The sequence below is a fragment of the Petromyzon marinus genome, chromosome 64 (assembly GCF_048934315.1).
Source record: "Petromyzon marinus isolate PM22_M1 ecotype Great Lakes invasive population chromosome 64, UKy_Petmar_22M1.pri1.0, whole genome shotgun sequence".
NCBI lineage: Eukaryota > Metazoa > Chordata > Hyperoartia > Petromyzontiformes > Petromyzontidae > Petromyzon > Petromyzon marinus.
The window spans coordinates 8,086,125-8,108,437 of record NC_133730.1 but is presented as its reverse complement, the minus strand read 5'-3'; the positions used below and the strand labels follow the sequence as shown (position 1 = coordinate 8,108,437).

Genomic DNA, 22,313 nt, shown 5'->3' with positions numbered 1-22,313 from the left:
AAGCATGCAAACAAACACGGCTCCGATGATAATAATAATGTATGGCAGTGTCCAGAGACGGCACGCAGCCTTCTCTTGATGGCCTGGTCTCGCCACCGGTGTCAGAACAGAGGACGCCAAAAGGTGACCAGCACAAGGACAGTGCCACTCTCAGGGCATTGATAGCTCGGGGGTGTGCAGCCAGTATCAAAGTATGAAAAAATAGGAATACGTTTCACACCCAGGGGGTAGGATTGGGCCAGGTTTAGGTCAGGGCTTAGTTTAAAATCATGGTTAGGGTTAGGGTCAGGGTTGGGTTAGGGTCAGGGTTAGGTTAGGGTCAGGGTTGGGTAAGGGTCAGGGTTAGGTTAAGGTCAGGGTTAGGTTAAGGTCAGGGTTGGGTTAGGGTGAGGGTTGGGTTAGGTTCGGGGTTGGGTTAGGGTCGGGGTTAGGGTTAGGTTAGGATCAGGGTTGGGTTAGGGTCAGGGTTAGGTTAGGGTCAGGGTTGGGTTAGGGTGAGGGTTGGTTAGGGTCAGGGTTGGGTTAGGGTCAGGGTTAGGTTAGGGTCAGGGTTGGGGACCGGGTTCGTGATGGCCGGTTCTAAAGTTTACGTGTACGGGAGCAAGGAGCTCCAGATGAAGCAATCCAAACTATTTTGCCCACCCGTTCCGGCACCCGGGTCGCACCTCCACAATATCGCCCTACACGTGGCACCAATCCGGCGAAATTTTAATTGACGGTGGGGGGGGGGGGGCTGGGGGGGGGGGGTTGGGGGTGAAACAACAAAAACAAAAACCGCACCAGGAATTGAACCCGAGTGCGAGACATGGGATGGCGGCTGACGTCACTTTAATCGTGACGTTAATTTCATTTCCCACACCGCCGCGGCGGCGGCGTTGTTGTGGTCGTGCGACGGTGGGTTCGATGCAGAGGTCGCGGGGTGGTGCTGGTACTGGTGGTGCTGGTGGTGGTGCTGGTGGTGGTGCTGGTGGTGGTGGTGGTGCTGGTGGTGGTGCTGGTGGTGGTGGTTTTGCTCGCGATCGGTGGGGGGGGGGGGGCGGTGAGGAGGAGGCAGGGAGGTCGCGAGCCAAACTGGCGGTTGATCATTTTCTGTGAACCCAGGGCGAGAAGTCCCAAGAGACCGGGACAAGTGACCCCCACCTTCCCCCACCTTCCCCCCACCACCTCCCCTCACCACTACCCCCCACCCCCCACCTTCCCCCCACCACCTCCCCTCACCACTACCCCCCACCCCCTTCCCGCTAGAGAGGGGGTCACCGAAATTAGGACGAGGAATCCGGTGAAAAAAAAACAAAATCCAAAATTGAACGGCGAAGAGGAAAGGGAGCGGGAGAGGCGGTGGAATATTTGGGAGAAATTTTAATCTTTGAGAAATCCGCCCCCCCCCACCCTCGCCCCCCTCCACACCCTCGCCCCCCCCCCCCACCGCCTGAGTTCGCTCCTAGAGCCCCCCACGAGCCGCACGCTCGGCCCCGGGGGCTCGGAGTGAACTCACGGAGCGCTGCCATGCGGGGACGAGAGCCTCGGGACGGTGACGGTGGTGAAGACGGTGACGACAAGTGTTGATTGTGACGACGGTGACGACAGTGATGACAAGTGTTGATTGTGACGACGGTGACGACAGGTGTTGATGGTGACGATAAGTGTTGATTGTGACGACGGTGATGACAAGTGTTGATTGTGACGACGGTGACGACAAGTGTTGATTGTGACGACGGTGACGACAAGTGTTGATTGTGACGACGGTGATGACAAGTGTTGATTATGACGACGGTGACGACAAGTGTTGATTGTGACGACGGTGACGACAAGTGTTGATTGTGACGACGGTGACGACAAGTGTTGATTGTGACGACGGTGACGACAAGTGTTGATTGTGACGACGGTGACGACAAGTGTTGATTGTGACGACGGTGATGACAAGTGTTGATTATGACGACGGTGACGACAAGTGTTGATTGTGACGACGGTGACGACAAGTGTTGATTGTGACGACGGTGACGACAAGTGTTGATTGTGACGACGGTGACGACAAGTGTTGATTGTGACGACGGTGACGACAAGTGTTGATTGTGACGATGGTGACGACAAGTGTTGATTGTGACGACGGTGACGACAAGTGTTGATTATGACGACGGTGACGACAGGTGTTGATTGTGACGACGGTGACGACAAGTGTTGATTGTGACGACGGTGACGACAAGTGTTGATTGTGACGACGATGACGACAAGTGTTGATAGTGACGACGGTGACGACAGGTGTTGATTGTGACGACGGTGACGACAAGTGTTGATTGTGACGACGGTGACGACAAGTGTTGATAGTGACGACGGTGACGACAAGTGTTGATTGTGACGATGGTGACGACGGTGACGACAAGTGTTGATTGTGACGACGGTGACGACAAGTGTTGATAGTGACGACGGTGACGACAGGTGTTGATTGTGACGACGGTGACGACAAGTGTTGATTGTGACGATGGTGACGACGGTGACACAAGTGTTGACTGTGACGATGGTGACGACGGTGATGACAATGTGTTGATTGTGACGACGGTGATGACAAGTGTTGATTGTGACGATGGTGACGACGGTGACGACAAGTGTTGATTGTGACGATGGTGACGACGGTGACGACAAGTGTTGATTGTGACGATGGTGACGACGGTGACGACAAGTGTTGATTGTGACGACGGTGATGACAAGTGTTGATTGTGACGATGGTGACGACGGTGACGACGGTGACGACAAGTGTTGTTTGTGACGACGGTGATGACAAGTGTTGATTGTGACGATGGTGACGACGGTGATGACAAGTGTTGATTGTGACGACGGTGACGACAAGTGTTGATTGTGACGACGGTGACGACAAGTGTTGATAGTGACGACGGTGACGACAGGTGTTGATTGTGACGACGGTGACGACAAGTGTTGATTGTGACGACGGTGATGACAAGTGTTGATTGTGACGATGGTGACGACGGTGATGACAAGTGTTGATTGTGACGACGGTGACGACAAGTGTTGATTGTGACGACGGTGACGACGTTGACGACAAGGACGATGATAACGATGATAACGTTGACAAGTGTTGCTAGTGACAGTGATAACGTTGACTAGTGTTGCTAGTGACAGTGATAACGTTGACAAGTGTTGCTAGTGACAGTGATAACGTTGACAAGTGTTGCTAGTGACAGTGATAACGTTGACAAGTGTTGCTAGTGACAGTGATAACGTTGACAAGTGTTGCTAGTGACAGTGATAACGTTGACTAGTGTTGCTAGTGACAGTGATAACGTTGACAAGTGTTGCTAGTGACAGTGATAACGTTGACAAGTGTTGCTAGTGACAGTGATAACGTTGACAAGTGTTGCTAGTGACAGTGATGGCGTTGACAAGTGTTGCTAGTGACAGTGATAACGTTGACAAGTGTTGCTAGTGACAGTGATAACGTTGACAAGTGTTGCTAGTGACAGTGATAACGTTGACAAGTGTTGCTAGTGACAGTGATGGCGTTGACAAGTGTTGCTAGTGACAGTGATAACGTTGACAAGTGTTGCTAGTGACAGTGATAACGTTGACAAGTGTTGCTAGTGACAGTGATAACGTTGACAAGTGTTGCTAGTGACAGTGATAACGTTGACAAGTGTTGCTAGTGACAGTGATAACGTTGACAAGTGTTGCTAGTGACAGTGATGGCGTTGACAAGTGTTGCTAGTGACAGTGATAACGTTGACAAGTGTTGCTAGTGACAGTGATAACGTTGACAAGTGTTGCTAGTGACAGTGATAACGTTGACAAGTGTTGCTAGTGACAGTGATAACGTTGACAAGTGTTGCTAGTGACAGTGATAACGTTGACAAGTGTTGCTAGTGACAGTGATAACGTTGACTAGTGTTGCTAGTGACAGTGATAACGTTGACTAGTGTTGCTAGTGACAGTGATAACGTTGACAAGTGTTGCTAGTGACAGTGATAACGTTGACTAGTGTTGCTAGTGACAGTGATGGCGATAACCGATGACGACCATGAACGTGACGACGACGGAGCGTCCCACCATCGCGCTGTCACCACGGCGACCTCCCCATCGGCCCCCTCCCCCCCGCCCCCCCCGCGTGCTCGCGTGAGTCGTGTTCACACCTCGTGGTTTGTTACTGACCTCGAGGCCACCGGGCACGCGGCCTCCCCTCCCCCTCGGCAACCCCCAACCCGCGCCCGCACCCCCTTCATACCCGGCCCACCCGCCGTTCACGGTCAGCTTCGCTAAATGATAATTGTTAGAAAAACGGAAGCGATCGTACTGAACGTCTTGTGTTTCGTTAATTCGGCCAAATCCTTTTTGACCGGATCATCTCTCGCCGGAGTCTTGCGAGTTGAGCAGGGCCCGAACCTGGCCGTGCGCTCTGGCGGGCGGGCGGGCGGGCGGGCGGGCACAGCAGCAGCTGCTGCTGCTGCTGCTGCTTGGAGCGGCGGAGCGACGTTCAGTCAGCCCCAGGGCAGCGCCGAAAGCAATCTCCCCGGTGTCGTGTAGCCGTACTGTGTGCCACGGTGAACTCTCGCGTAGAGGCACGCAGGCCCCCGGCGGCAGAGAGAGAGAGAGCGGGAGAGAGATTGAGAGAGCGGGAGCGGCGGAGTGAGAGAACGAGAGAGAGAAAGTGAGAGAGAGAGAGCGGGATAACGGGAGAGAAAGTGAGAGAGCGGGAGAGAGAGAACAAGAGCAAGAGAGGACGAGAACGAGAGAGAGAGCGAGAACGAGAGAGAGCGGGAGAGAGAGAACAAGAGAGAGTGAGAGAGAGAGAACGAGAGAGAGAACGAGAGAGAGAACAAGAGAGAGATAGTGGGAGAGAGAGAGAGAGAACGAGAGAGAGTGAGAGAGAGTGAGAGAGAGAGAGTGAGAGAGAGAGAGTGAGAGAGAGAGTGAGAGAACGAGAGAGAGAACGAGAGAGAGAGTGAGAGATAGAGAGAGCGAGAGAGTGAGAGAGAGAGAGAACGAGAGAGAGAATGAGAGAGAGTGAGAGAGTGGGAGAGAGAGAGAGAACGAGAGAGAGTGAGAGAGTAGGAGAGAGAACGAGAGAGAGTGAGAGAGAGATAGAGAGAACGAGAGAGAGAGTGAGAGATAGAGAGAACGAGAGAGAGAACGAGAGAGAGAGAGTGGGAGAGAGAGAGAGAACGAGAGAGAGTGAGAGAGTGGGAGAGAGAACGAGAGAGAGAGCGAGAGATAGAGAGAACGAGAGAGTGGGAGAGAGAACGAGAGAGAGCGACCCGCGTAAACTGAATCGTCAAATTGTCCACCCCTGACGGACGCTGGGTATGAGTCTCTACCCCCCCCCCACCGTATCGCTAACCTCGCCTCTGGGTGCCCACCATAGCATTGTGGACTATCCACCTGCTGGATTTATACCGGGGCCGTGAGCAGTGATAATCTGGAGAATTCGGTCGCCCTGCTCGCCCCCCCACCCACCCACCCACCCCGTCGCTCGCATCGCAGAGTCTGCCCGCTCCTTCGCCCGCCCGCTCGCCCGCCCGCCCGCTCGCCCGCTCGCTCGCTCGCCCGGGCGCGGGTTGACCCCATCGTGTCCGCGACGCATGGCTCACACGACCCCCTCTTGGCGTCCCCTCTCCTCGACTGCCGTGCGTGTGTGTGTGTGTGCCGTGCGTGTGTCTTGTGTGTGTGTGTCCGTGCCGACCGTGTGTCTTGTGTGTGTGTGTGTCCGTCCGTGTGTCTTGTGTGTGTGTGTCCATGCCGACCGTGTGTCTTGTGTGTGTGTGTGTCCGTCCGTGTGTCCGACCGTGTGTCTTGTGTGTGTGTGTCCGTGTGTCTTGTGTGTGTGTGCGTCCGTGTGCGGCGCATCTGCCGGTCGTCCTGAAGTCCCGTCAATCCATGGCACCACCTGGGTCTGTCCCGTGCCCTCCTCCTCCTCCTCCTGCCCAGCAGCGAGAGAGCCTTCGACGCTTCACGTGGCGGCCTCGGTGCACCTAGCCTGGCACAAGGGGCCGCGGTTGACGTCACCGCCGCTTGGCGGCGAATGTTGTCCGCCCCTGCGTTGGTGCGGGGAGCGGTGGCGCAGCGGTTAGTGCCGCGCTACGAACCCGGCGACCCGGGTTCGATTCGCGCTCACGGCCAACACCGGTGGCGATTATCTGAACCGGTCCCTGGGCCTCCCCTAGGTCGACTCGGCCTCAAATGAGTACCCGGCGCTGCGTGTAAAACATCGCCTCCGGGGAGACAAAGGCGGCCGGGCGTGGTGCTGGCCACCCACCCCCTCGCGTGCCACAGCGCCGGCCTTCATAGGTGCTCGCTGCTACTCGCCAGCGGCACTTGCCCCGATGGTCCGTTAAGGCTACGCGGGGGATCTTTGTCTTTGCGTGCGCGTGTTACCGAGTGAGACTGCTGGTCGGTGGTTGTTGGTGTGCTACTGCTGCCCAAGGGAGCCCGCAAGCACGGCCATTGTAACTGGTTTGATGCGTGTGTGTGTGTCTGCCGATTGTGTCCATGTGTCGGTGTGTACGTGTGTCCGTGTGTGTGTGTCTGCTGATTGTGTCCATGTGTCGGTGTGTCCGTGTGTGTGTGTGTGTCTGCCTGTCTCTGTGCCTCTTCCCGCGTGCGTTTCTGCGTGTGTCTACAATGTCGCGTGTGTCTGTGTCTCTTGGTGTCTCTGTGTCCCTCTGTCCCCACGTGCCTATCCCCGCCGTGTCCCCACATGTCCCACCCCCCACCCCCGTGTCCCCCTGGCGTCTCCCCTGTCCCCGTGTCCCCCTGGCGTGTCCCCGTGTCTCCTTGTCCCCGTGTCCCCGTGTCCCCCTGTCTCCTTGTCCCCCTGGCGTGTCCCCGTGTCCCCCTGTCTCCTTGTCCCCGTGTCCCCGTGTCCCCCTGTCTCCTTGTCCCCCTGGCGTGTCCCCGTGTCTCCCTGTCTCCTTGTCTCCGTGTCCCCCCGGCGTGTCCCCGTGTCTCCTTGTCCCCGTGTCCCCGTGTCTCCTTGTCCCCCTGGCGTGTCCCCGTGTCCCCGTGTCTCCCTGTCCCCGTGTCTCCCCTGTCCCCGTGTCTCCCTGGCGTCTCCCCTGTCCCCGTGTCCCCGTGTCTCCTTGTCCCCCTGGCGTGTCCCCGTGTCTCCCTGTCCCCGTGTCCCCGTGTCTCCCTGTCTCCCTGTCCCCGTGTCTCCCTGTCCCCGTGTCCCCGTGGCGTCTCCCTGTCCCCGTGTCCCCCTGGCGTCTCCCCTGTCCCCGTGTCCCCGTGTCTCCCTGTCCCCGTGTCCCCGTGTCCCCGTGGCGTCTCCCTGTCCCCGTGTCCCCCTGGTGTCTCCCTGTCCCCGTGTCCCCCTGGTGTCTCCCTGTCCCCGTGTCCCCCTGGCGTCTCCCCTGTCCCCGTGTCCCCCTGGTGTCTCCCTGTCCCCGTGTCCCCCTGGCGTCTCCCCTGTCCCCGTGTCCCCCTGGTGTCTCCCTGTCCCCGTGTCCCCGTGGTGTCTCCCTGTCCCCGTGTCCCCGCAGTCGGGCCCTCTGTCTCCGTCAGCCAAGCGCCCTGCTCTGGACGACTCGGTGTGGGGCTCGCCGGGCCCCGCCCCGCCCCCTGGCCCCCCACCGCAGGGGCCCCCTCCCCCCGCCCCCCCCCACACCGCCCACACGCTGCTGGGCCCGGGCCTCCTCCACTACCAGGGCGGGGGGCCACACGCCACCGCAGCCTTCCTGCAGGGGGGTGAGTGAGAGGGGCACAGTCAGTGTAGGTGTGTGTGTAGGTGTGTGTAGGTGTGTGTGTGTAGGTGTAAGTGTGTGTGTGTAGGTGTGTGTGTGTAGGTGTGTGTGTAGGTGTAGGTGTAGGTGTGTGTAGGTGTGTGTGTGTAGGTGTAGGTGTGTGTGTGTAGGTGTCAGTGTGTGTGTAGGTGGGTGTAGGTGTGTAGGTGTGTGTCTGTAGGTGTAGGTGTGTGTGTAGGTGTGTGTGTAGGTGTGTGTGTGTAGGTGTAAGTGTGTGTGTGTAGGTGTAAGTGTGTGTAGGTGTGTGTGTAGGTGTAGGTGTGTGTGTGTAGGTGTGTAGGTGTAAGTGTGTGTGTAGGTGTGTGTGTGTGTAGGTGTGTGTAGGTGTAGGTGTGTGTGTGTAGGTGTAAGTGTGTGTAGGTGTGTGTGTAGGTGTAGGTGTGTGTGTGTAGGTGTAAGTGTGTGTGTAGGTGTGTGTGTGTAGGTGTAAGTGTGTGTGTAGGTGTAAGTGTGTGTGTGTGTAGGTGTGTGTGTAGGTGTGTGTGTGTAGGTGTAAGTGTGTGTGTAGGTGTAAGTGTGTGTACATGTGTAGGTGTAAGTGTGTGTAGGTGTAGGTGTGTGTGGGTGTCAGTGTGTGTGTGTGTAGGTGTCAGTGTGTGTGGGTGTCAGTGTGTGTAGGTGTAGGTGTAAGTGTGTGTGTAGGTGTACGTGTAAGTGTGTGTGTGTGTAAGTGTGTAGGTGTAGGTGTAAGTGTGTGTGTGTAGGTGTAAGTGTGTGTCTGTGTAAGTGTGTGTGTGTAGGTGTGGGTGTAGGTGTGTGTGTGTGGGTGTCAGTGTGTGTAGGTGTAAGTGTGAGTGTAGGTGTCAGTGTGTGTGTGGGTGTCATTGTGTGTGTGGGTGTAAGTGTGTGTGTAGGTGTAAGTGTGTGTGTGTGTGTAGGTTCTTCGTGCTTTTGGAGTACCTGACCCTCTGCTCACAATCATTAAGGACCTTCATGATGGTGAGCGGGCCCGGGTAAAACTACGTGGCCGGGAGTCAGAGCCATTCCCTGTACACCTTGGGGTGCGACAGGGGTGTCCTCTGGCTCCCACATTATTTAACATCTATTTTAACCACGTAGTTCGTGAAGCCTTCAATAGCTGTACCGGGGGAATCTCCATATGGTACAGATATAATGGGAGGCTAATCGATGCCCGGGTGCGGTCAAGGGATGGCTCCCTATTGCTCAACCACGTTATGTATGCTGATGATTTGGTAATAGCTGCTCATTCAGAGGAGGAGTTGGAGACGCTGCTGCTGAGACTGGAGCGTGCCACTAAGAGGTGGGGCCTTACCATCAGCCCCACCAAAACTAAGCACCTGCCTGGGTATTTTGTACCATCGGACACTACACCCCCACAACTCCCAATCGGTGATGGGGCAGTTGTGGAGCGAGTGGAGAGTTTCCCATACCTGGGCAGTGTGCTTATGACCGGCTCCAGTTTAACAGCAGAGGTCTCACTCCGAATCAGTTGAGCGGCAATATCTTTTCATTGGTTGCGTAACGCTGTGTGGAAGCTACCTGGTCTGTCGCTCCGCACTAAGCTTCAGGTCTTCTCGGCCACGGTCATTCCCTCCCTTCTCTACGCTTGCGAAACGTGGACCCCCCTAATGGAACATCTTCGCCGGTTAGAAACATTTAGGCTGGCCTGCCTTCGATCCATCTTGGGTTTAACCAGACTGGATTGTGTGAGGAGCTCACAAATCCTTTAAAGATCTGGGCAAGGTCCCATCGGTGAGCTCCTCCGGCGGGCAAGGCTGCGATGGCTGGGTCATGTAGCCCACATGCCCAGCCACCGCATGCCGAAACAGCTTTTGTTCGGCCGGATTGAGGGAGCTAAACGGGCGCGGCACGGGCGAGAGAAGAGATGGAGTGATGTGGTACAGGAGGACGTGGAGCTGAGTGGACTTGCCGATAACTGGTACCAGCGGTGTCAAGATCGGCCTCTGTGGAGGAGGCTCGTGAAGGACGCTATTGGGCAGTTGCAGGCAGTCGCCCTCCAACAACAACGGAGGGCGGAGGAGCGACGCTCACAACAACGAGCGGAGCGCCGGGCTGATAAAGAGCAGCAAGTTGGCACAGTGGGGGGGGGGTACGGCTGGTGCATCTACCGGTCATCTCAGTCATCCAACCCATGACACCTGTCCCGAGACCTCTTGTCAGCAGCGAGCCTTCGACACTTCATGTGGTAACCTCGAAGTGCACCTGGCCTGGCACGGTGACGTCACCATCACTTAGTGGTGAATGGCGGGTGTTGGGGGTTCTGTGTGTGTGCGTTGGGGGTTCTGTGTGTGTGTAGGGGGTTCTGTGTGTGTGTGTGTGTAGGGGGTTATGTGTGTGTGCGTAGGGGTTGATGTGTGTGTGGTAGGTTCTGTGTGTGTGTGTAGGGTGTTCTGTGTGTAGGTGGTTCTGTGTGTGTGTGTGTAGGGTGTTCTGTTTGTAGGTAGTTATGTGTGTGTGTGTGTAGGGGTCTGTTTGTCTAGGAACGGGGCTAAATGGGTGCATCTTTGTCGTATAGGCTGTTAAAGGCTATATGGGGCGTCTTTGTGTATGGGGGGAGAGGTGTAGTATTGGCCGCTCACCATTAGTATTGGCAGTGACAGATTCCACCACGTGGCTTCCTCACTGCCACGCACACACACCCACACATGCACACACATAAGTGCACACACACGCGCGCACACACACGCGCGCACACACACACACGCACACACACGCACACACACGAATTCACACACACACACACGCACGTATACACGCACAAACACGTACACGCACACACACAAACGCACTCACACGAACGCAAGCACACGCACATGCACGCACACACACGGACGCACACACATGAACGCGCACACACACGAATGCACGCACACACACACACACACACGAATGCACACACACACACACACGAATGCACGCACACACACACACAAAATGCACACACACACACACGAATGCACGCACACACACACAAAATGCACACACACACACGAATGCGCGCACACAAACACACGAATGCACGCACACACACAAACACACGAATGCGCGCACACACACGAATGCGCGCACACACACACACACGAATGCACGCACACACACACACACGAATGCACGCACACACACACACGAATGCACGCACACACACAACAAAGATTCCCCATATAGCCTTCAACAAACTGTTGGGGCAAGTGCTGTTAGGGAACACCTATGAAGGCCAGCACGACGCACGATTGGCTGGGTGGCCAGCACCACGCCCAGCAGTGGCGATGTTTACACACCACACCAGGTGTACTCATTTGAGGCCGAGTCGACGTAGGGGCGGCCCGGAACCGGTTGAGAAAATGCGTGTGCACAGGAAATCCTCGCGAGGGAGGGACCTTCACGGCGTGTCCATGATTGTTCTTCCTTGTCTCTTCCCCCGACCGGCAGTTCCCATGATGCCCGGCACGGTCGTCACGGCGACGAACCCCGGCCTGCAGTTCGTCACTTCGGCCGCATCTGCCGGGCAGGTGTGACACACGCACATACGCACACACGCACAGACACACACACAGACACACACGCACAGACACACACACACACGCACAGACACACACACACGCACAGACACACACGCACAGACACACACACACGCACAGACACACACGCACAGACACACACGCACAGACACACACAGACACGCACAGATATGCATAGACACACACGTGCACAGACACGCACACACATGCACAGGCACGCACAGACACACACAGACACACACAGACACTCACACGCACAGATATGCATAGACACACACGTGCACAGACTCGCACAGACACGCACAGACACACACACACACATGCACAGGCACGCACAGTCACACACACACAAACCCGCACACGCACAAACACACGCACAGGCAAGCGCACGCACACACACATGCACACACGCACACACACATGCACACACACACGCACACACAAGCACACAGCATGTGCGGGAGGGGGTGGTGGGGGGGAGGTGGGGGCTAGCACCACGCTCGGCCGCCTTTGTCTCCCCAGTGCTGACGTTGTTTACACACAGCACGCCACCTACTCATTTTCAGGTCGAGTCGACCTAGGGGAAGGCCTAGGACCTGTTTAAAATTGTTGGCACTGTAATTGGTCGCGAGCGGGAGTCGAACTCGAGGCTCTGGGTTCGTAGTTCACGGCCCCAACTGGCACACTCGCACAACGCGCGCACGCGTTCAGCTCTGTTGAGACGGTGGTCTAGACAAGGCTGAGGGCATTGTTGGACTTCTTTCGCACCATACGTAGCCAACCGTGCTAATCGGTGGTGCCGTGTTGAGTCTGTGGGTAGTGTTGAGTCTGTGGGTAGTGTTGAGTCTATGGGCAGTGTTGAGTCTATGGGTAGTGTTGAGTCTATTGGCAGTGTTGAGTCTATGGGTAGTGTTGAGTCTGTGGGCAGTGTTAAGTCTATGGGCAGTGTTAAGTCTATGGTGCAGTGTTGAGTCTATGGGTAGTGTTAGTCTATGGGCAGTGTTAAGTCTATGGGCAGTGTTAAGTCTATGGGTAGTGTTGAGTCTATGGGCAGTGTTGAGTCTATGGGCAGTGTTGAGTCTATGGGCAGTGTTGAGTCTATGGGCAGTGTTGAGTCTATGGGCAGTGTTGGTCTATGGACAGTGTTAGTCTATGGGCAGTGTTGAGTCTGTGGGCAGTGTTAGTCTATGGGCAGTGTTAGTCTGTGGGTAGTGGTAGTCTATGGGTAGTGTTGAGTCTGTGGGCAATGTTGAGTCTATGGGCAGTGTAAGTCTATGGGCAGTGTTGAGTCTATGGGCAGTGTTAGTCTATGGGTAGTGTGAGTCTATGGGCAGTGTTGAGTCTATGGGCAGTGTTGAGTCTGTGGGCAGTGTTAGTCTATGGGCAGTGTTAGTCTGTGGGTAGTGGTAGTCTATGGGTAGTGTTGAGTCTGTGGGCAATGTTGAGTCTATGGGCAGTGTAAGTCTATGGGCAGTGTTGAGTCTATGGGCAGTGTTAGTCTATGGGTAGTGTGAGTCTATGGGCAGTGTGAGTTTATGGGCAGTGTGAGTTTATGGGCAGTGTAAGTCTATGGGCAGTGTGAGTCTATGGGCAGTGTTAGTCTTTGGGCAGTGTTGAGTCAATGGGTAGTGTTGAGTCTATGGGTAGTGTTGAGTCTGTGGGCAGTGTTAGTCTATGGGCAATGTGAGTCTATGGGCAGTGTTAGTCTATGGGCAGTGTTAGTCTATGGGCAGTGTTAGTCTATGGGCAGTGTTAGTCTATGGGCAGTGTTAGTCTATGGGCAGTGTTAGTATATGGGCAGTGTTGAGTCTATGGACAGTGTTGAGTCTATGTGTAGTGTTAGTATATGGCCAGTGTTAGTCTATGGGTAGTGTTAGTCTATGGGTCGTGTTAGTATATGGGCAGTGTTGAACTTCGCACCGTACATAGCCAACCGTGCCAGTCGGCGGTGCGCTGGAAAGACAACGAAAAGAAACACACAAAAATGCCAGGGGTCGGAAACCGAAATAATTATAAACTAATATTCTTGGGTCTTTCAGTAAAGTCACATAGATAGGTTCAAAGAAAATAACATAAAAAAAAACCATGACTTTTCGATCGCAACACAAGCGGTCGTCTTCAGGAAAAGAGGTGGGGTGAGCTTCCAAGGCAAACTGTTTATAAGGGGTTTGAAATGGGTGTCGCCCAAATATCAGCAGCCAATGACAGTGTGAGTGGTGGGCAGCCCAACCCGACTGTGGTTGGTTTTCCACCAATCAAAGGGCAGCCAGGTGAAAATTAGCATGTTAATGGGAGATTAGCATGTTCATGGGAGATTAGAATGTTAATGGCAGATCGCAGAGGCTCAACGCACGGGTCGGCGTGCAAGGTGGCTGTGTTGGTGCGAATCCTGTGAAAGGGCAAGTTTGAAATGGGCGTGAAGCACAACTAACATCGGAAGGTGGTACGATGGGAACGTCACAGCCAATTATGACTTAAACTGGTTGATAACGTCCTTCCAATGATTGCTGAGTTTGTACCCATCTTATCAGTTGCAATTGTGTCTGTGTCTACATATATATGGATGGCTTCATGAGCGATTCTTTGTTGATAGCCAGTGGGCTTGCAAAGTACCATCATCGTCTTCGAGAAATCAATTTCGAGTGAGCCCACCGCATAAAAAACTACGATCAGCCACGGCCGAGGTACTGGTCCTACCGTGTTCCAGATCTGCCGTCACGAAAGCTTTAAGTCAAGAATAATTTTCTTAAAACTAAACTTTCCCCGTTTTATTTTAACCAGGTAAGGGCCCCGCCGAGCTAACGAAATAAGTTGTTCATGGATGATTTAAAAGCGCATCACAGCTCCCAGCGGCTTCCAAATGTCGGAAGGAAAGAGCGTTCCAGACGGCAGCAGAAGCAGCGCATCCGAACGTGCCGCGCGACGGCGCTGGCGATCTCCGTCGTTGTTCGAACTCGGGCCTCTGCCTGGTTCGTAGCGCAGTGCAGCACTAACCACCACGCCACCACTCCCCCACGCACAAAGACAAAGACCCCCGCCCGCCCGCCCGCCCGCCCGCCCCCCTCCGTATAGCCTCGCCACGGACCGTCGGGGCCAAGCGCCGTTAGCGAGCGGCAGCGCCGATGAAGGCCGGCGCGGCGCGCGAGGGGGCTGGGGGTGGGCCAGCACCACGCCCGGCCGCCTTTGTCTCCCTCCCCGGCGGCGACGCTCGCTACGGCCACGCGATGGGGGGCGCCGCCCGCCCGCCCGCCCTCTGCGCGGGTTCTGCCGAAACCTCTTGGGCTGGTGGTCTGGGCAAGGCTGAGGGCGGCCGTGGACGCACAGGAGCCCGCCCGCCCGTCCCCGCCGTGACCACCTCCGTTTTCCTGTCTTTTGTCTCCCAAAGATCCTCCTGAAATGACGCTGAGCGAGGAGGAGGTGAAACTTCGCTCCGGCCGGTGGGTGGCGGGCACGGTGGGGGGGGGGGGGGGGGGGAGAACGACGCAGAAGCTGGGGGGTGGGGGGCAGTGTGGGAGGGGCCGCTGGGGGGTGGCGGCCACGGAACGGAACTCCCTCCACCATCGACTCGCCTCCCCCCCACTCCTCGCTCCTCACCAATTTCCCCCCTCCGAGCCACCCTTCCTCCCCCCTCCTCCCCTCCTCCCCGGAGGCAGCAGCAGCAGCAGCAGCGAGTCATCAGTTTGACTCCCCCGGCCTCAAGGCGACAACGGTGAGAAGAATTTTTGCGGGAAGAGTCTGCGAGGACGGTGAAGGAAGGAAGGAGGGAGGGAGGAAGGAGGGAGGAGATGGAGGAGGGAGGGAGGAGGAAATGCCGGAAGGCGTGGATGAAGTTTGGCGAGGCTCCCGCTTACCCCCTCCCCCCCTACAGCACTCAAACCGTCTGCCTCGGGGGCGGACTTTAAAGACCCCCCATGACGCCGTTTCGCAACGAGGCGGTGCCGCAGTCCAAATGTAAAAAAACTTAAATAAAAAAAAATATTCCGCCAGATAAATTAAAAGTTTTAGAGAGAGAGAGAGCGGAAACGCGTTAATATAAGTTAGGAAGCGGTGCGGCGTTCATCCTCGTCATCCGTGGAAATTCCACGTTATTATGTCGGGGCCCAGTATGTCCGTGCGACGACGGCGGTGATTATGTTTGAGATGAGCTGATTTGGCCTCCAACCCCCCACCTCGGCCTGGGAATTGAACTCGTGACCCTTCAGGACCGGCGTCCGAGGACCTCGCGTCGTCACGGTAACCGGCGCCAGCTGGGGGAGTTGGAGGGTGTGGAGTGGGGGGCGGGGGGGGCCTTGAGGCTGCGGTGACGTGGAAGGACGCCGGTCGGAGCATCGGCAGTGGGCCTTTCTCGTCAGAGCGTCGCGAGTGATAGAGGTCATCCTGGGCGGCTCCGTTAGCCCGCGGCTCCGCTCACTCACTCGCTTGCTCGCTCGCTCCGGATCCACGCGGATTTTGAACCAAAACGGAACGGCTTCCCCCTTCCCAGCTGTGCCAGACAGCGGGAGGTGCCATCATCGACAGCAGCCGTAGCATCGTCAGCAGCAGCAGCAGCAGCACCATCAGCATCATTAGCAGCAGCGTCAGCAGCAGTATTGGTAACATCAACGGCAGCGGCATCAGCAGCAGTAGCAGCAAACGGCGCTATCGTCATCAGCAGCACCATCGTCATCAGCAGCATCGTCATCAGCAGCATCGTCATCAGCAGCAGCAGCATCAGCAGCAGCATCAGCAGCAGTAACAGCCAACAGGAAGTAGTCACTAACCAAAATGGGCGGCGAGTTGCATTATGGGAAGAAAGAAAATGTTTGAGCCGTTCGTTCGGTTTTTTTTTCCTTTAAAAAAATGAATTTTAACCTTCAGTTTTTGTTTTGATTAAATGTCTCCGACGGCCAGGCATGAACGTATATATATTTTAAACGTTTTCAATTATAATTATTGTTGTCACCGTCGTTTAGTAACGTTCAGTAGTTTGCGTGTAGTCGAATGACTGTCTTTAAGAAATCCCGGCCGCCCCCATCCCTCTTTTAAAACGCGGGGGCTGACGAGGGGGGTTTGGGGGACGGTGGCAGACGGGGGAGGGGGGGCTAAGGGAAGAGGGGGGGGAGTACCCCTCTACGTGTCCAGGTTTCCCGTGCGTGGGGGGGGGGGGGGAGGTGTGTGGGATGTGCATGGGGGGTTTAGCGGCGATCGCGATGACGACGATGGAAACGTCCGAAAATATTTGCACCTCCGAATTATTTAATCTTTTTTTTTGTTTTTAGCAGCGGCCATTACACAGCGGCTCGGGGATCTGGCAGAGGGGCGCGGGGTGTGAGCCGCGGACGCTCGTGGACGCGGAACGGCGGCCCTGGTAGTTGGAAACCCGTTGTTCGCGACCCCCGACCCCCCCGACCCCCCGACCCCGGCCCGCCACCCCGCAGGTTTCTCTCCGCCTCCGAGGTTTTGGCGCGACCGCGACGCCGCCGCTTGGGGCGAGAGTTGCCGGGTGTCTGCCCCGGTGTTACCTTCCTCTTGGGTGGCGGGACGCGGTGGCGGTGGTGGTGGTGGTAGTGGTGGGTTGTGGTGGCGAGGTGTTAACTACATCGCCGGGTATGCAGTACGTCGTGAGTTCAATCCTGCTGCTGCTGCTATACATTTCCACGTGGTGATGATGATGATGATATAAACCACTTCATTGAGCTATGATTTGCGACAGCCAGCTCAGTGGTCCCTCGCTTGTTCAAATGAAAATCATTGTTTAGTTTCGGTAGATGTTGGTGAGCGATCAGTTATCACCGCGTTACCTGGGGTCAGCCACCTCTACCACCGTCGCCAAAACCCTTGGGCGTGTGTCGTGTTATCAACACCGTGCAGGTAACCACGATACCGGTACCAGATCTTGGTACAGCGATACCGACCCCGCAAATCGACCCCAACAAACCGACCCCCACAAACCGACCCCTCAAACCGACCCCCACAAACCGACCCCCCACAAACCCACCCCACAAATCAACGAGGCTCGCTTACTGCATCTCGCCCCAGGCTCCCGCGGTAGGCCCTCACCTCCTGATCTGAACCTGACACCAATCGATCGCACCCCTAACCCTGCCCCAAACTGTGAACCTATCCTGCTCACGAACTCACAACTATTACCCTAAACCCCTATCCAATTAGCCTCGTCCGAACCTATCACCCTAATCCTAACCCCAGCGCTATACTTCAAACTCTCCCACTAACCCCTAACCCCAGCCCTGGTCCTAAATTAACCCAACCCACCCCCCGACCCGCCCGCTATCCCCGCACTCTGCCCCCCCCCCCCGCCCCCCGTTGATGTGCTCGCGTCTCTTAAACCCAGCGCGGTGAGGATCCGGTGGCGGGAGCCAGAGACTGCCTGCAGCCAATACTTGTCCTGTGGACAATCCCCAGCCAGAGTGTGTATGTACACGTGCGTGCGTGGGTGCGTGGGTGCGTGCGGTGCGTCTCCACCTGCACGACGGTGCACCAAACACGCCCAGTTGCACCACGTGGCGATTCGTTCACGCGCGGAACGAAGCGCGCATCGTCCGCGAGATTTCACCCCCTCCTACCCCTCGCAGTCTTCGTCGGGAAGCCGGGGAAGCTCGGCAGGGTTCGGGACCGCTGGGCGGCTCCGGCGAACCCGCGCCGCTCCGGCGCCGGTCGGCGAAGGAGCGGAGATGGGCGGCGGGGCCGGTTCTGGTTCCGGACCAGTTCCGGCGATGCTTGGCCATCTGACGTTGGCCGTGGTCGGATGTCGAACCCAGGTCGCCAGGGTCGGAGCCCGGTGCGCTAACCGCCACTCCGACGTTCATTCCACACACCCCCCCCCGCCGCCCCCGCAACTCCGATTAACACGGTTGGCTACGTACGGTGCAAAAGAAGTTCTACATACACACACACATACGCCACCGCTATACCAACACCAACACCACTGCATCCACCATCATCATCTCGCCACCACTAACTACTACTACCACCACCACCACTACTGCCAACACCAACACCACACCACCACTGCTCCCACTATTCCCGCACCTCCAATTGGCACGGTCGGCTACGCACGGTGCGAAAGAAGTTCCCACGTACGTGTACGGCACGTGTGCAGTGTGATCCACGTGCAGATACCCCACCGATTTCCCATGACCGCCCCCGACTTTGCTTCTCAACGACCGAGCGAACATTGAGAGAGCAGCCGACGGCTCCCCATCTGGTGACCGCTCGTGAGCAGGGCCCCTGGGTTCGATCCCCAACTCCGGGTGCCTTAGAATTTTGTGCGTTCTCTCCCCCCGCCTATGTTTCTGCATGGCTTTCCGCCGGGTGCTCTTGATTTTCCTCCCGCGGATTTAAAAAAAAAAAAGGACAGAATCCCCCTCGTGCGATGTGACAGGTATTTTGCCAGCAACGTCCCCCGGGGTGCCGAAAGCATATCCTGCAAAAGGCCCAATTGTGATCGTCGGCAACGCCAAGAAGCGCCGTTCGCCAGTAAGTGGCGGTGACATCATCACGGCGCTTGTGCCAGGCTGTGATGCCACGGAGGAGTGGAATCTAGGGGTTGTCGCGGTGGCTAGGAGATGTTAACTACCTCGCCTGCCGTGGGTTTGATCCCGACGCTGACGCCTGAGTATTTTGGAGTTTGCGTGTCTCGCTCTCTTTCACCGTGGTGGCGTGGATTTGTCTCCGGGTCTTCCGGTTTCCCCACCCCCCTCCCCCCCGCCTTCGTATTCAAAGTCACCGTCGCGGCGTTTAGAGTTACTTGGATGCTGTAAATTTCCACGTGATGATGATAAACCCACCTCGTTGAGCTATCATTTGTGACGGGTGGCTTCTGGAAAAGAGCGGCACAGCATAGCTCGGTGGGCCTTGCCTGGTAAAATCAAATGTCGTTTAGTTCTCGTCGAGTTTAAAGTGTCGCTGCTGCTGCTGCTGATAGGAAGAGGTCACGGGACAGGCCCAGGTGGTGCCATGGGTTGACTGCTGTGCCAGGCTAGGTGCAGGAGGAGGTCACGGAAGAGACCCAGATGGTGCCATGGGTTGACTGCTGTGCCAGGCTAGGTGCAGGAGGAGGTCACGGGACAGACCCAGGTGGTGCCATGGGTGGACTGCTGTGCCAGGCTAGGTGCAGGAGGAGGTCATGGGACAGACCCAGGTGGTGCCATGGGTTGACTGCTGTGCCAGGCTAGGTGCAGGAAGAGGTCACGGGACAGACCCCAGGTGATGCCTTGTATTGACTGCTGTGCCAGGCTAGGTGCAGGAAGAGGTCACGGGACAGGCCCAGGTGGTGCCATGGGTTGACTGCTGTGCCAGGCTAGGTGCAGGAGGTCATGGGACAGACCCAGGTGGTGCCATGGGTTGACTGCTGTGCCAGGCTAGGTGCAGGAGGAGGTCACGGGACAGACCCAGGTGGTGCCATGGGTTGACTGCTGTGCCAGGCTAGGTGCAGGTCACGGGACAGACCCAGGTGGTGCCATGGGTTGACTGCTGTGCCAGGCTAGGTGCAGGAAGAGGTCACGGGACAGACCCCAGGTGATGCCTTGGATTGACTGCTGTGCCAGGCTAGGTGCAGGAAGAGGTCACGGGACAGGCCCAGGTGGTGCCATGGGTTGACTGCTGTGCCAGGCTAGGTGCAGGAAGAGGTCACGGGACAGGCCCAGGTGGTGCCATGGGTTGACTGGACTGAGATGACTTTGACAGATGCGCCACCTGCGCGTCCTCAACCCCCCACCCCACTTGCGACCAACTTAGGATCGCATCGGACAACTTCACTGGCCCCCTACTGCTAAAATAACTTGATAGGACCGACCCTCTGTGAGGCCTTTGCTGGGGGGGGGAGTAATCATGGTCATGGGGGGGCGGGGGGCGGTGGGATGGGGGAGCGTGTTAACGGGACGTGACACCGCGCGCGAATTGAGATCGGTGGGAGAGAGACTTTTTCGGGAGGCTCTGAGACATCAAACGGCGTATCCCTACCACCCTATCGCCTGTCCGTTACTTTAGTGAGGTATCTACAAGTGGATCAACGTGGGGGGGTTGTCGCTCCGTGCCGGGGTCGGCGGTCTTTTTGTTCCTCCGGGGACGCTTCGCTTGCTGCAGCCTCGACGACGATGGAATTGGCCAAAACGTCGAAATGAACTTTGGGGCCAGGGCGGCTGGGGTCAGAGGGTCGCAGGGGGAGGCTCGCCGAGGACATCCCCCACCCCCCCCCCCCCTCCTTGGGGGGTCAACCCGGCGTGTCGTGGAAGTTGACTACCCTTCCCGTCGTCAATATCGCCATCAAGTCGTCCCACGGGACGCGCTTTCTCCCTCTCTCTCCCGCCATCGGCGTGCGCGGTGGTGGCGGTGTAACTGTTGAGCATGCAGGGGGGGGGGGGGGGGGGCATGTGTTCGTGTAGCTCAGGCGCCGGGGGGTTAGTGGGGGGGGGGGGTTGCTGGTGTGGTGGTGACGGGTGGGGGTGGTCGAGGGTTGGCAGTGGGGGGCGCGAGCGCTGTTGAATGGCACGGAGCCCCGCTGCCAGAAGCCGTATCACTGAGCCCGTGGCCCTGCTTGGCCCCACCCCGTGGCCCTGCTTGGCCCCGCCCCGTGGCCCTGCTTGACCCCCACCCCGTGGCCCTGCTTGACCCCCACCCCGTGGCCCTGCTTGGCCCCACCCCGTGGCCCTGCTTGGCCCCGCCCCGTGGCCCTGCTTGGCCCCACCCCGTGGCCCTGCTTGGCCCCGCCCCGTGGCCCTGCTTGGCCCCGCTCCGTGGCCCTGCTTGACCCCCACCCCGTGGCCCTGCTTGGCCCCACCCCGTGGCCCTGCTTGACCCCCCCCCTGCCCCCACCCACCCAGAGCCAGACTCGGACGTCGTCCCGCAAGTCCAAAGCGCGTTTTACTGTTTGGTTCTGGCTCGGCACGGCAAACAAACAAAAAACAGCTGGTGGGAAAGAAAAAAAACAGCCAACCGTGTAACTGTAAAGCGACCACGATGGTTCGACTCAGATTTGGCCAGTGGTGGTGGGGGGGGGGCGGGGGATAACAAAGGAGAGGGGGGGGCGAAAGGGGAGGGTGGTGATTGGTAATGAACGTCTTATTCAGCCCCCCCCCCTCCCGTGTGGTAAGCAAAAAAAAAATGTACTTCTCCTCCCCGTGGATTAAACAAACATGAAAAAGACCCCCCCCCCCCCCGCCCCCCCAAGCGAATGTTGGTTTTGCACTCGCACGCTCGCACGCTCGCGGCGGAGATGTGGGGGGCGTCCGTGTGCGGCGTCTCTCTTCGTGCTGCCCGCCCGTCCGTCGGGATTGTTCTCGATTCTTTAAGGCGGTGATCGTCTCTCCTCCTCCGTCTCTCCTCCTCCGTCTCTCCTCCTCCGTCTCTCCTCCTCCGTCTCTCCTCCTCCGTCTCTCCTCCTCCGTCTCTCCTCCTCCGTCTCTCCTCCTCCGTCTCTCCTCCTCCGTCTCTCCTCCTCCGTCTCTCCTCCTCCTCGGTCTCTCGGGACGCGCCTCTCTCTCTCTCTTTTTTTTTAAATGAAAAGATGAAAAGAAAAAAGACGAGAACAAAAAAAAAAGCCGATCTTGTGCCTCTGATTTTGCGAGCGGGCACGCGCCCCGCGTGCGTTAGCGCACCCGCGCGTCCTGTGTGCACAGCTCGCGCTGTTTCGATACCCGTGGCGACAATCTTGTGACGTGATTTGTAAGTGAACTTCATCGAGACGCGGTTCCCGAGTCCGTGCTGTGCATACCTTTGTTCGTCTTTGTGGGTTTGTTTTCATTCTCTCTCTCTCTCTCTCGGTTTAATAATAATAATGTTGTTGTTGTTGTTGTTGTCGTCGTGGTGGTGGTCGTCGTCGTCGTTCCGATTACGATTAAACATACCGTTGTTGTTATTCTGTGTTACGGCCTCCCCCCTCCCCTCCCCTCCCGCCACACACACCCACCCACCCACCCACAGAGCCCGGTCCTACACTTTGAGATTCTTGCGGAGCACAGAGAGGGGCGTCGCGATGGCCGGACACGGGGGGTCGGTTCCGCGGGTGTCTGTTCGGAATCTTTTAAAATCGTAATCAGAATCTCCGTTTTGGACTGGCAGGTCCATGCTC

At 57.0% G+C, this 22,313-nt stretch overlaps 1 protein-coding gene and 1 long non-coding RNA gene across 7 annotated transcripts in view; both read left to right on the top strand.

Annotated features, from left to right (window-relative positions):
* Positions 1–16,312, top strand: part of LOC116956339 (uncharacterized) — an 89,054-nt gene extending 72,742 nt beyond the window's left edge. For all 5 annotated transcript variants that reach the window (XM_076054215.1, XM_076054211.1, XM_032977905.2 and 2 more), the window contains exons 6-8: positions 7,485–7,689; positions 11,157–11,236; positions 14,631–16,312. In XM_076054215.1, the coding sequence (XP_075910330.1) occupies positions 7,485–7,689; positions 11,157–11,236; positions 14,631–14,645 (300 nt within the window). In that variant the 3' untranslated portion in view covers positions 14,646–16,312. The remainder of the gene's footprint in view (positions 1–7,484; positions 7,690–11,156; positions 11,237–14,630) is intronic.
* A 61-nt stretch (positions 16,313–16,373) lies between these two features.
* LOC142906451 (uncharacterized) lies at positions 16,374–22,100 on the top strand. 2 transcript variants are annotated; one of them, XR_012930289.1, is made up of 3 exons: positions 16,374–19,557; positions 19,619–21,231; positions 21,262–22,100. It is a non-coding gene; the product is annotated as an uncharacterized LOC142906451 (long non-coding RNA). The 2 variants fall into 2 exon arrangements; XR_012930290.1 differs by having other exon boundaries at positions 16,374–19,679; positions 19,738–21,231.
* The last annotated feature ends 213 nt before the right edge of the window (positions 22,101–22,313 follow it).